Here is a 14,131-nt window from a genome sequence, read left to right on the forward strand (position 1 = left end):
GGAAAGAAAAGGAAATTGAAGAATCCATCCTACGGCTGAAAGAGCAGAGAACAGCAAGCCAAAGGTATTGTGAAAAATGGAAATCTCCATGGTGGAAACATGAGAAAAGCTATGTCATAATGTTTATATATAGCTGTGGAAATTAATTCTTCTGTCAAGGAATATGTGCTTTATTCATTTCTTCTGTTTGGTGAAACTAACCCATAAAATGTTTTACCAAACAGCCACCTATCCATGAATACATTCTAAGCAGGGAGATTGGTATGATAATAAGTTATGGTGGTTTTTTTCATAAATAAACAAAGAAGCTCATAATTACCATTTTAGAGAATTCCTTTCCAGCTCCTACAGATTCAGTTGAAGTTCAAGTCATCAAATTTTAATTATCTATTCGTTCTTACTTACAAAACTGATACTTACAAAAATTTAGATATAGGTTTGTAGCAGGCAGTTTAATGTACTCATTAATAATTTGAAGACTACAAATAGTAGAGAAATATTTGGCCTGTAAAGGCAGATTAGCAAGTTTTTGAAGGAATAGGTGTGCAGTGAAGCAAAGTCAGACAGACATGCTTGCAGAATGGGTTCACAATAAAGCCTCTTTAAGTTTAACCTCTTTTCTTTCTCCTCTTCCTTCACTTTTGAAAAAATACATGCAAAACTATATAACTTTGCATGTATTTTCCCCTTTTTGAGTGTTTCAGTTTCAGACTGTTACCTTCAGATGCATTAAGGGTCTGATGCTGCATGATCCACCTTCCTTATCAAAGTTCTACATGGATGAGAAGTGTGTGGTCAGTTCTTTAACTGCCTTTCAAGGGAGGGACCCCGTTATTATGTGTGAGCATTCTTTTGTGCATCAGTGGTGCTACATAAATAATACATCATAATGTTTGCTATTAAATTATTCACAAAGTCATAAGTCTCCCCTATTCAGAATTTCCTTTATATAGTTTAAATAGGTTAAAGAAGTTGTTATCATAAATAATTTCTCAGTCTGCGCCTACGGTGGATTCAGAAAATATTTAAAAGATTTTTTCATTATTTGAAAGTAATCTGTTTCGAAAAACTGTGCTTCATTTTCTGTAGATAAACATTGTTCTTTAAGTGTAGCAGTCAGAAACTGAAGATAACATCTAAATTCATTGTCAACTACCATATTTCTGTAAATTTTTAAAAAAGTTTTAAAGATACACTTCAAATTTATCTACAAATTCCTTTAAAAGTAGTGCAGATCCTTATTTACATTTATGAAAGTACTTGTATACAATCCATGATTCTTGACCAGAGTTACGGTCTGTGAGTTCATGTTTGAAGTTCTGGAATTATTTCCTTTATAGTCCCTTTGAAAGCTGATAAAAGATATATTAGTATTCAGGAGTTACTGTGTTTGACTGAAGAAACAAGAAATAAATTGAAAAATGTCCACTAGTACATATGTAGAATAGTGTGTGTTCTATAATTTTTCCACTAGAATACTTGGTGGAAGACTGTTAATCCCCATGTTTTCCAAGGTATGTATTTTTTTACGCTGAATGAACCAGAGCCAGAACTTTGAGGATCTTCTCTCCAGGTTTAACTGTAACCGTAGGTACATACATATTCTATTTATGAGACTTTCATTAGCTTGCTTTCTTGAAAGTCTTGAACCTGCCGTCTAGAACAGTCTGCACTAGCTGTTTTATTGCAAAAAATAGATTTATAGGCTCTATGTAATTTTTAATCTTCTTTGCATCAGCAGAGAAGAAACTGTCAATGCTGGAATAGCGAAGGAAATACTGGAAGTTTGGGTGACCAGTAAGGTCATCTTAGTTCATCATTGTATCTTATGACTTTGAATTTTGGTACAATTGGCAGCTTTTCCTTGTATTTTGTAAGAATATATTTGGCTGTCATCTAGTTACGTAACTACCCAAAGACAGACTGTTGACATTCTTCAGGAATTCTGTGGTGCCAAAAGGGCATCATAACTGTGCTCCCACCTGTGTTTTTGTTGTAGCACCGCTTGATATCAACCTGCTGTTAACAAAATTAGGTTACTATCAATCTTGAGGAAAACATTCTTTATTCTGCTCCATGGTTGAGAGGGTTCTTGTGACTGAAATAACTGTCGTTTCCAAGTAGCAAAGCAACCACAGTAAATCCTTGATCCATCAGCAGTAAGGAAGGGAGATACTTGTTGAGTCCTCTACCCACAAGAAATCCAGTAGTATTTTAAAGCTGCCTTTCACTGTAGTTTCTGTCTAACACCACATGAGCTACGTAATGGAGCTGAGTTCATATGCACTGTACTCCTTGAAATGATCATTGGAACATGACTTCAATGATTTTTTCCATCTTTAATTAGAGATAATTTGGGGATTCTTTCAGGGATATTTAATTCTGCCTTAAGGGAGAAACTCGGCCTGTGGACTATTAGACTTAACACATAAAGTACAAACGTTATTTGTGTTTATCTTTACTGTTTGTAATTTAAAGATGTCTAAAACCATAACCGTTTGGTTTGATGTCTGTTAGACACAGTGCTCAAGGTAAAACATTAATTCTAAATCAAATCATTTGGTAAGCAGGTAGCTTCAAATAACTTAATAGCTCATGGTACTTTCCAAAAACATTTTTAAAGCCATCCCAGAATGCATTTGTGAAACGAGTATTGGGTATTTGCATGTTTGACTTCCTATAAGAAATAAGAGGTAAAGGGTATAATATATAATCTTGTTAATTTTTAAGCATTGTAAAATGAGTACTGCACATTAATGTTTTATTCTTTACTTCTCTGCTTGGGAGTCTGTGTTATCTTGTCCATCTGTGGTTGAGAACGATTAGCTGAGAAGACTTGTTTATTTTGCCAGACAGAGGGCAAGTGATCCTGAGAAGTTTGGTAGTGATATGTCTTTAACTTGCTTGTTTTTCTTGTTCTGAATGTGGATAGGGAAAGTTTGTGAGCCACTGATCCAGTTGATACAATAGTCGTGACTCTTTAGGAGTAGTCTCGGTATTGTATCCAAGTCCTGCTCATATGGAAGCAAAGACAAGATGCAAGGGATGTGGTTTAATTAGACCTCAATTTTATTAGCTTAGCCATCTGGGATTTACTGGCATAAATTTGTACAGTGCAGGTCAAGATCCTTTCTTTAATCATTTCCTTCTGGTGGAGATTGCTGTCAGTGCCCCATTCCCACACAGCTGGTCCCCAGCCTTGTTACTGGGACCCCACTCTCCATGCTTTTAATTCAAATGATAAGAGGTCTGGAAAAAAGATCATCTCTTTGGTGTCCTTCAGACATTAACCCCAAACATCATTCTCAGCTTTTTTAAGAGTCACTTTCTCCCAACTTCATTCTCCGTTTCAGACTTTTAAATCCAGCTTGAAGATGAGGTTTCAGTGGAAGGACAGAGTCACGTTCCTTGTTTTTGCAGTTGTGGTAGAAAGCATGCTAGAGCTAGATCAGTAGGCCCACTTAATTCATGATACAGTCTCCAAAGGGATATTCATTCCTTTTCTTTCTCTGACTTGTGCTCCAGCTCTACCTCCATGTCTCCAGGTTCTGTGGCAAAATTGTTTTGGTTTTTGGGCAATAAAGAAAGTATTGATTGAACTACCTCAGTACAACTTTAGTCTTACACATTAGTTTGAGGGAAATATTATTTGTTAAAGTGAAAAGTTGCATTGAATTTATATTAAATCTGAATATAACCCCTATTTTTAAGTTATATCAGAAGACCTGGGCACATGTTCTGGGAGCAGAATATAACACCTACCTGGGAAGCAGAAGGCTGTGTAGATCATCAATTTCTATTCCATTCTACTGTTTTGTGACTTAATTCATAGAAAAATTAACCTCCTGAACAGAATCTTCCCCAATTAACTTTGCCTTGCCCACAAAATCTGAAAAGATCTCATACTTCAACAGCAGCCTCTTTGTCATGTACCTAGATGCAGTGGACATTTCTTAGGCATATTTTATCTAAATAATTAAAGTACTGCAGAAGTACTGTAGAGAAATAATATAGTGAGAGCTGAGATTGTGATTGATGTAATACACTAATAAGGAATTAGTGCTTTCTGTAGCTAGAATTTCATGAGATAAATACTCTTACAATCATAAGAATTGAAATGATTCAAATAAAAAGTAATTTTTGACTTCTGAATTTGAATAGTTTACTCCATAGTATCAGTATTGCAAACCTGTTTAAATCAAATGCTGTTTCATTCACTGTTGAAAAAATAGTTAATGTTGACTGTCAGGAGCCAGGGAGTTTACATCTGTACATCATAAATTTCACTATCATCTGCTCCTTCTTCTACTTAAAAAGAAAAAAAAAAAACAACCCTGCTTAAAAAAGAAGGGGGGAAAAAAAGAAAAAAAAAAGCCTTTGAAGGCATCAGAACCTTTTGTTTGATGTGTGGAACAAGATTAATAAAAACGTGCCACTACATTAGCTTTTAAATAGCTAGCATGAGACAGTTGCTGCTGTCTATACTCACCACAACTTTAATTTATGTAGATGACATGTTTTAGACACATGATAGTTTTACTGTTGAGTTGGGCCTGTTTTTTGGGGAAGATCTCAAATTTGTGAGTTTGTTTATTTTCTGAGTAAGGACAATTAACTGGGCAGTGCCAAAACACAATAGCATTTGATATTTTGAAGTCTAAAAGGAAAGTATTTCACGTACTCAGCTGGTTTACAGATGTGTAAGCTTTGTAGTCCATTGTCTTACTCCAGCGTGGCATTGTGACAATTCATCCAATATGACTAAAATAGATAAATATTGAAAGAGAAATTACCTTTTCAAATGTTAAAGATTCTGATTTTACAGTATTTATAATAACACAGATCAGAATCAGTTTCTCTTCACATACTTGAAGAAATTGTGAAAATAATGGAGTTTAGTTTGAAGAAAGGGCAAACATCTAAATAAATATTTCTTTAAATTTTGAATGATTTTAAGCATCCTTTCTATTAAACAGTACATTCTCAGATATTTGTAATATTAGCATTGTAACAATATTTACATAAATATTAAGTTATTTTCATGTAGTTAAGACAAACCAGCAGCTCGTTTGAGTATCAGCCTTAAGGTGTTGTAGTATAAATTGCTAAGTCACTTTTTCTTACAATATTTGGTAGGTTTAAACTCCTAGAGGAAACTCCATAAAATGGTATGCTACTACACCAAATACTTCAGAAGGTGGAAAAGTGAATGGAAAACAAATCATCTGTTTAGGTATGGAGTTTTTTTCTTTTCCTGTCATGTACAGTTTTATACAATAGTCAAAGATGTCAATGTATTGGTTGAAGCTGCTGAGTCATCATGTTCATTTACATAAATTCTGTAAAGTGGATTATAGAATAAGAAATTAATTTGGGTCTTACACACTAAATCTTCTCCCCAAGCATGCTGTAGAAAGCTGATTTGCAAAATATTTCAACTTTTCAAAACAAAAATAATGTAATACATTTGGTATTTTTAAGATCATGATGCATTTCTTTTCAAAGGCTAAACGTTCAGGACAATGTGGAACTGATCAAGGTCCATTAACAGCTGGTTGAGAAAAGCAGTGCTCTTTCAGCAATGGGAGGAAAATTTCTCAAGCTTCAAGAGATAATTGCAATTTGGTCAGTACATTCCTGTACTCTCATCACGTAAGCCTGCTTAAGTGGAAAAAAAATATACCCAGTCCTTGATTTCAAGTCAATACTGAGGACATGAAAACGTACCACATACTGCATTTCTCTCAAGCTACTCCAAATAGAGTAAGAATTTTTAATCTTAATTTTTTTTTTTTTTTCAGAAGGGTATAGCAGGTCTTACATGATTTTACCTGCAAAGTTATCCAAAGCAGATTGTGAGGAATGAACTCAGCTGTCTGGTTATTGAAAGACACTCCTGATAATTTAAAGAGGGGTCTTTGCCTTAAATGTGCTGATGCCCCCTCACTTTATCAGTCTTTGATGAAATAGGGCAGGTTTGGCTCTTGTTCTGACATTAGAATATAACTTGTGTTTGTATGTTCATGGAAATTATTTTAGAGGGCTACTGTAAGTAATAATTTTCTTTATAAAAGGAGCAGTTTTATGAAAACAACACCAGAACATGCAATTGCGTGGTAGACTCTGTATATGTTTTAGTTATACAGCTCTTATATCCTTTTTCCCGTATTTATTTGGAAAACTGCATGTCCATACAGAGGTGGCTTGGTGATAGCTTGGAAATGGGAGACTTCCTATAAGTAGGAATCCTAACTGCAGTAGAGCTTCATAAAGTATCCTAGCCTAATGAGGTGGAAGCACAAGATATCCCTGTAAACTCTTGCTGCTGCCTGCTGCTTGTTATTTTAGCATGTTAAATAACACTTGTGACATTAGATTTTTGTTCCGTTCCTTTTTTCCCATGTTGCTCTGTTTCTACATTTTGCTTTGCTTTGCCTCCCTCCCCTTCTTTAGTGTAATACTTATATCCTTCCTGCCAAAACAGCTGTCCTGTTAGTAGCTCAAATCTAATTTTTCATAGGGTGAGCTATGTAGAATGTAAATTCCAGGGGAGACAGGTTTCACATGGCTTTTTGTGTTCTTAAGTAGAAAGCGATAAGTGAACTGTTCCATTTTAAATCATGTGCCACTTTTTGGTAATTTACAACAAACGTCAAGTGCTTGTGCCTCTTTCCTGGCAGCAGCTGAATGGAAACACATGCACAGGATTTAAACTGGTATTTGAAGACATTATTTCTAATATTCACAGTGAAAGGTGCATTTTTGAGAATGATGAGTGATTGTTCTGTCTCTTTTCTGTTACAAGAGAATGGCTACAATGGTTGTCTCATTTCCAGTCATTTGAATGTTCGAAAGATGTCTACTAAATGTGAATAACTGTAAAATCTAAAATTTCTATTTTAAATGGCATTTAACATAGTTATCAACACAGCAGGTTTTAGTATTTTTTGTTTATCTTGATTTTTTTTTTGTGTCTATTGATTAATGATCATGTACTTTTGGCTTCTACCTATTGAAACCCATATAATTTGTCCATGTTCATCTTTGAACTTGAGTTGGCCCAAAATGTGAAACCACGCTCCATCTAATGATGTTGAAGTTGAGCTTCCTGCCAAACATTTTCAGGACAGTTTGGTTTTTGTAGAATTTTAATATAGCCAGTTTAACAGAGGAACTGTGCAATCTGCTTAGAAGAACTAGGGACCCTGAAAACTGCTAGGAGTATACTTTTTATCCCATTGGTATATTTATTTGCTTTAACTACAGACTGAGTTTTCAGGATTTCATGATTTATAATATGAAATATGTTAATCTGTGGAACTGCAAGGGAAAATACTATAGAGGGTCAATTCCTTTGAGCTATTGGTACAACAGTTTCACAACTGCAGTGGAGAACAGTTGATACTCAGTCGTGCAGTATTTCTACAAGGTACAGATCCATTTTTTTAAAAAGAGTTACTTCTAACTGACAACAATATCAAGACATGTTTTGCAAAGAAAGAAAATTCCAGACTAGAAACATTAAACTAAAATCGTCCTCCCGATTGTTGTCATGACCTGAGTTTTGGAATGCTCCAAGGGCAGCAGGGTAGAGAACAGTTTGGGTATAATGGGAAAATACTCAGATATAGAACATGATCCAGGTAAAAAATTGCGTTTTGGAAGAATATAAAAATAGTGAGGTTGAAGTCATAGTCCCCTTAAAGGCAATGAGAAAAGCTAATTCAAAATGCTCAGGAGAGTAGCAGAGATACTGAAGGAATAGAATGAAGTGGAAGCAAGGAGATTTTTCAGGAGAATGTTTTTAGTGTTTTTAATGAGATACTTCAGTAGAACAAATATGATTGTTGGATTTATCTTCAGCTCTTTTAGAAATTAGGGAAAGAGGTGAGGATGAAATAGTCTATAAAAGGCAGCTTTGCCAAGGTGGTTAATTTGTTTGTTTGTTTTTCTTCCTATATTGTGGTTGGAGTGACACAAGTTATTGAAATGGAAGAGAACTTCAGGAAAAAAATGGAAACAGAGATGGATGAAAAGATTAATTCACTTGGACAGTTGGAAGGGTTACAGACTTTAGGGTTTTTAATTTTGATAAGGAAAAAAATATGGACACATATGAAAATACTTGTAAAAATGCTCTTGAAGGTTGTAATTTTTTAAAGTTACTGCAATAAGAGTTCACAGATCTAGCACAGAGCAAGAAGAGCACTGAAGATTGTTAAAAATTGTTGAGCAATATACATCATTAACTCTCTGAAACAAGATTGCTAATATTTTCTATTCTCCACAATATTTCCCTTACTCAGAAATGACATGTGAAAGGTTGAAGATCAGGTTGGTGATTGGTTTTTCATGGGGTTTTTGTTTGTTTCTTGTATATTCAGACTGCAAGTGAACCTAAACAATCTACAGGATTCACATTCAACTTCTTCATTAAATACTTTGTAGGAATATTATATCGAAAAAATGAAGCTAAATGTCTTCTGTCTACAATCATTAAACATGATCTATACTCACATATGTATTGTGCACAAATTTTCATACAGTCATTTTAATTAACAGAATATTGGCTTGTGGGCTATTTTGTTTCAAGTCATACTTTGAATGTGATTTACATTGAAATTCTTAATGAGTAAGGCCTTATTAAAGCATTGTGGAATGTAGGCACTGTAACATTAACTAATATTCTAGAAATAGAGGTTCTATCAGCATCCTCCATTTAATATTACAATTGGTTAAATATAATCCATTGAAGTAAATGAAAACGTAAAAGAAATCAGAAGGCCCTTGTTAAAATACTAGTAGTAGGGAATTGAGTGTATTAGGATTATGAAACAATTATATATCTACAATTAAGGGTTAACAGAGCTGTGGCAACCTCTGTGATTAGCATAACTGTGGTCAACATGCATTTTTGCTTGCTACTGCAGTGTTTTTTGGTCAGCATGTCTAACCACTGTAACCACAGCAAAATCTTTTAATTGCTGAACAGATGTATTTCTTGGTTGTTTTCATCATGACTGAACTGAGGGTTTAATGTTCATGCGAGCACCAAGAGTGCCACCTTCTCCTGGCCATGTGGAAAGGATGATGCTTTCAGTTACTTGGATCAAGAGTGTCTCCTGCTGACCACATTCAGAATATATGTGAAATGCTGCCATGAGAGACCACTGCTGGAATACAGAGTGTTGTAACATTCTACTAGGTGTGATTTAATTTTTTTTTTAATATTCCTTCCTTCCTTCCTTTTTATATAGCCTAAAAAATTTGAAGACCTTCCATGACGTTTTATTAGCAAAGGTGATGAACTGAATGTACATCTTAAAGAGGAGCAGTAAAAATGCCTTCATCTTCAAAACAAACTGAAATCAGTCACCATTTCAAAGAGAAGGACAGAAGAGGTGAGGTTGTGGTCAAGAATCATTCAATGTTGTAATGATAAGTTGGAAAGACAAATGGATTGTTTCATTATAACCACCTTTTAATGACCAGCATTTTCGATTGTCTATTTGAACAGTGCAACTTTACCACAGCTTACCCATTGCTAGCAGTGGATAGACCAGTGTCTGCAGTTGCCAGATAATTAATTTTATTTTTCTTTTTTTTTTTCATTTTTTTAACAGAGGAAAAGAGTCACAAACCCATTCTTTGCTAATGTTATTTTTAGGAAATTTATTTGACATTGATGGGAATTTTGCCAAAGCCAAGCCTGCAGAACTGGATCTGAAAAGTTTGCAAAGAACAAGTATGAATTTGTCAGTTGACTCTTATTATTTAGTCAGTATCCAAGAAAACAATTCGATTGGATAAAAGGTTTGGAGGAATTGTTTTCATATGACCTTGTAATGCAAATCTAGCAATGCTTAAACTCCCTCCAAAGGAAATGGTGCCAGATGTGGTTGACCATTATAGTTACACAGATGGCTCCAACTCCAATGAAATACAGTAAATATGAAAGAAATTCCACATGAATTCAAGTAAAAGTAATCTTAAAATTCAAAGGAAGAAAGCAACACAAGAGGACTCAATTCAAACTGACATAAACATTAGCATTATATAGGCTCGGATAAAACCTGTCGTCTAAAATGTTCTTCATTTAAACATCTACATTCTGAACTACCATCATGGTAACTCTTAATGATTTTTCTGCCATGGTCTTCTGAAAAACTGAAACTTATAGGTGCATCTTTATGTGAAGTATTTGTACCTAAAGCTGCTGAATGCACATATAACTAGGAATTGTGGTCATTGAAACTTGAAAATGTTTTCAGAAGTGTGAAAACTGATGGTATTTCTTTTTTTGATGAGATTTATGCTCCCCTTATGGGAGCCAAGCAAACTTTAGGCAATTGGAGAACACACTGTGTTTCCTGTTCCTGTGCGGTTCTGTGGAATGATGGTGGGTTCAGTACATTCTATTCTCTACATATTATCTTCAAAATATAAGGAGAGTGAAGCATATATTACTGCAGGAATTAGAATCATTGCTTAAGTGCATGTGTCAGAAAATTTTTAATACATTTATATATGTAAATATAATGTTTGTTAACTGATTAGCTTCACCAAAGGGAAGAGCTGAGGAACTGATTCCTTTTTTTTTTTAAAGAAACCTACAATTTCTGATTTTTCACACAGTACAAAAGTGAATAAACTGTTTTGTGCTTGATTAAGATGGACATTTTTCCAATAAACAAAAATGCAAGTATAGAGCAATAATAATATGAAGGCTATAGCACTCACTGTCTAATTTATATGAAAGCTCATTTTGCATTGCTTTTTCTTTTTGCCTACTGGGAATTATACCGTAAATTATATAAAGTATTTAATTTGTTTCAATCTGAGTTACGCATTTTATTGTGGTTTCAGCAGTTCTAACTCTTTGTCCATGCAACTCTTATTGCACATAGATTGGTAGTTTACAAGTAAATAATGTGTTACAGGCAAAATAGTTATTCTAATTTCTTTGCCTACCTCTGTTTTTTATTTCTTAAAGTAGGAGAAAGATTACTTTAAATGTGCTTCTTAATCAGTATCAGAATTGTTGTTTTACAGTATGAGAAAACTGTTGTCACTTTGTGGTCAACATTTCTTTGAACAGGCAACTGACTTTAGGCTCTGCATGTTTCACAGATTTAAAAGAAATCAGGTGGATGATCCCAGTTCTCTACATTAAGAGGTTTTGTATGTGGAAAGAATGGTTTTGTTAGTTGTCAGTTGCTGAGGTTTGGAGTTGTGGATTACTCTGGGATATGCATCTGAATTCCTTTTCTAGTCCCACAAATGTTGCATGCTGCCAATTTTTTGACTTTGGAGCTCTAAATTAAGGCCAGTTCCTTTGCTCATCCCACAAACTCTTTCATGTTTTTTAACCGCAGCCTGAGAAAGGCGCCTTGGTTTCAACAGCAGCAGACCAGCATGTGTTTACTTAATTCCTAAGACATGATGACAGTGGTCTCTGTGCCACTAAAAGCTTTTTTCTTTATTATTTTCTGTTGAAGCTGATTTCTGAAAGTTTTTCACATGCCATATGTTTTATTGGAGTGTCTTCTGTATGACCCATGAACGGCAGTGGAAATCAAAGGAACGGCAGCTGAAACTGCAAATTGCTAAACTAGAGATGGCTATCAAATCTGATATAGCAGACAATGAAATCCTTGACAAGATCAAAGTAGAAGCAGGTATATTTCTGGAAAAAAAATACTGTTTTCTCAAAATGTGAGGTCCTATTGGAGTTCAGGAATATTGCCCAGAAAATTGGCCAATAGTTTCTGTTGGTGGTGATTTCCATGCTGCCTTTTAAGTGTACATTTCTACAATACACTAAAGTTGTGACTAATGTTAAGTACTAAAACCGACCCAATACAGATTATATGAGGCTCATATAATTTCAGCTGTATTTATTCTTCCTCTGTTGGGTTAATATTTACTGTTTATTTACTTTTTATGTACAGGGAAAAACAGTGACGATTAGGGGAAGCAAGCTAAGCAGCAGCCAGCATGCAGCACCAACCCCGATCCAAGTGTGCTCTGATCAGTGCTGATGTTATTATAACTGGGAAAAAAATGGAGAGTTTGAGTGGGTCCTCATGAAAAGTAGTCTAGCTGTGTGGGAAAACTGAATGGCAGGACCCTCCTGTCACTTCTGTTCCCCAAAGGTTATTGCAGAAATATTCACGGAATCCCAGAATGGTTTGGATTGGAAGGGACAACAGAGGGATCATCTGGTCCAGCCTCCCTGCTCAAGCAGGGTCATCCTAGAGCACATGGCACAGGATTGTGTCCAGACAGTTCTGGAATATTTTCAGTGAGCGAGACTCCACAGCCTCTCTGGGCAACCTGTTGCAGTGTGTGGTCACCCACACAGTATAGAATCATAGAATATCCAGAGCTGGAAGGGACCCAACTCCTGACCCTATGTAGAACACCCCAAGAGTCACACCATGAGTCTGAGAGCATTGTCCGATCTTTTCTTGGGCTTTTATTTATTGGATGGAGTTTATTTTGCCCTCCATCTATAAATTACCATTATATAGCAGAGGGAAATGATGAGGAAACGGGATAACTTTGGAATATAGCTAAACATGTATTGTGAACATGTGGTTTGGCCACTTAAAGAAACACTGTCAAAGGTTTTGGCAAAAGCAGAGTTTAATATGAATTTGTGAAAATACAACTTTACGGAGTTTGATGGTGAAACGTACAAAGGAAGATCAAATTAGAAGCAATATGGAATGATTTACACTGAAGCCAGAAATGCAAAGGGGGATAAGGGTGCCAAGGTATGGATGCAAAAATAAGGGTGCAAGAAACACTTAAACACTGAGTATTTTAATATTTACAGAGTGATTCCATAGGGCTCACTACAGTTATAAACAGTGACTTAACCATAGATTTGACAGAGTAACATTCATACTTTAATCAATTCACGTGAACACAGGTGAAGTGATGTGTGCAGCTATTTCTGCATGTGTACAGATACCTGTCAACCTAAAAGGTACCTACCAGGGGTTCAGTGAATTAATCACATAAATCCCTTTGTGTTTCCTAACAAGCAAGGGTTGCACCTTGATGAATGTGAGGATGGTGGGGCAGGGGGGAGGTGGTATCAGCCCAGGCCTCGTTGTCAGTGATGTCATGTATCTCAGGTTTGAGTGTTTGTGAGCCTTGAGAGGCGTCCCAGGCAGGGGGAGGTGACCAAACACAGCTCCTACAGTCCAGGAGAGCTCAATGGGATTTAAGATGACTTAATTCAGTCATCATAAGTTTCCATCCTGGACATAACCCTGTAAGGTGTATCCATTGATGAGCTATGATAATGTAAATGAACTCAAAGGTAAAGAAGATAATAAGATTACTTTAGAGTAAGTTATGCACGAAAGTTATATTACCTTAGATAGCATGTTTATACTGTTGTAGCAAGGCTGATTCTTTTTTATATGATAGTAGTTTGCTTTTGAAACAGAAAGTACTGTATAATTTAAGTTATGAAATTGTTAACAATAATGTGCTGGTGGAGTGGGTTTGTTTGGGTTTTGTTTTGTTTTTTAACTGAGTCTTGTAGAAGTGAAAGAGCTGAAATATAAATGAATCTGGAAATCTAAGAGGCTGTATATATGTTGACAGGTACCAAATGATTATAATAGTTATGTTTTCACAAATACACATCGTTAGAGAATTTCTTTTTACTGTATCAATTATTTGTTACTGCAGTTGACAACTTCTCATTGTTTCCTGTGCTGCATAAGCAATACCATTGTTTAAAGGCTATGTATAATGAATGTGGGCCATAACTCTTCAAGTTCTGAACTTCAGTAACTTTTACTATTGAAGGGATGTTATAAAGACTGAAAGTTTATCTTTTTATGTAGCGTGTGGCACGGGAGGTTAAACAAGAAAGGGTAGCAGATGATAAGGTGGAGGAGATGGCTGAAGAAATTCAACAGGAGAAAGAGGAGCTCTCACATCTGTCAGAGGAGCAGTTAGCTGACCAAACATCAATTACTTCTGGAGACGAGACAAAAATAACTGAAGAATTGGAACCAGAAGGTAGAATTCATTTTTATGAATAAGTAACTGTATTTTCTTAATAAATCTCTGTCTCTTTCCATTTTCTTAAGCATTTCTTACTAGC

At 35.3% G+C, this 14,131-nt stretch overlaps 1 protein-coding gene across 1 annotated transcript in view; it reads left to right on the top strand.

The window, feature by feature from the left end:
• RPGRIP1L (RPGRIP1 like) overlaps positions 1-14,131 on the top strand; it is a 46,866-nt gene that overhangs the window by 9,374 nt on the left and 23,361 nt on the right. Inside the window, 2 exon segments of the mRNA XM_027878995.1 lie at positions 11,542-11,668; positions 13,869-14,046. Coding sequence (XP_027734796.1) covers positions 11,542-11,668; positions 13,869-14,046 — 305 coding nt within the window.

The sequence above is a fragment of the Empidonax traillii genome, unplaced genomic scaffold (genome assembly GCF_003031625.1).
Source record: "Empidonax traillii isolate 1590-97213 ecotype Southwest subspecies unplaced genomic scaffold, ASM303162v1 scaffold49:size1601597, whole genome shotgun sequence".
NCBI classification, from domain to species: Eukaryota; Metazoa; Chordata; class Aves; order Passeriformes; family Tyrannidae; genus Empidonax; species Empidonax traillii.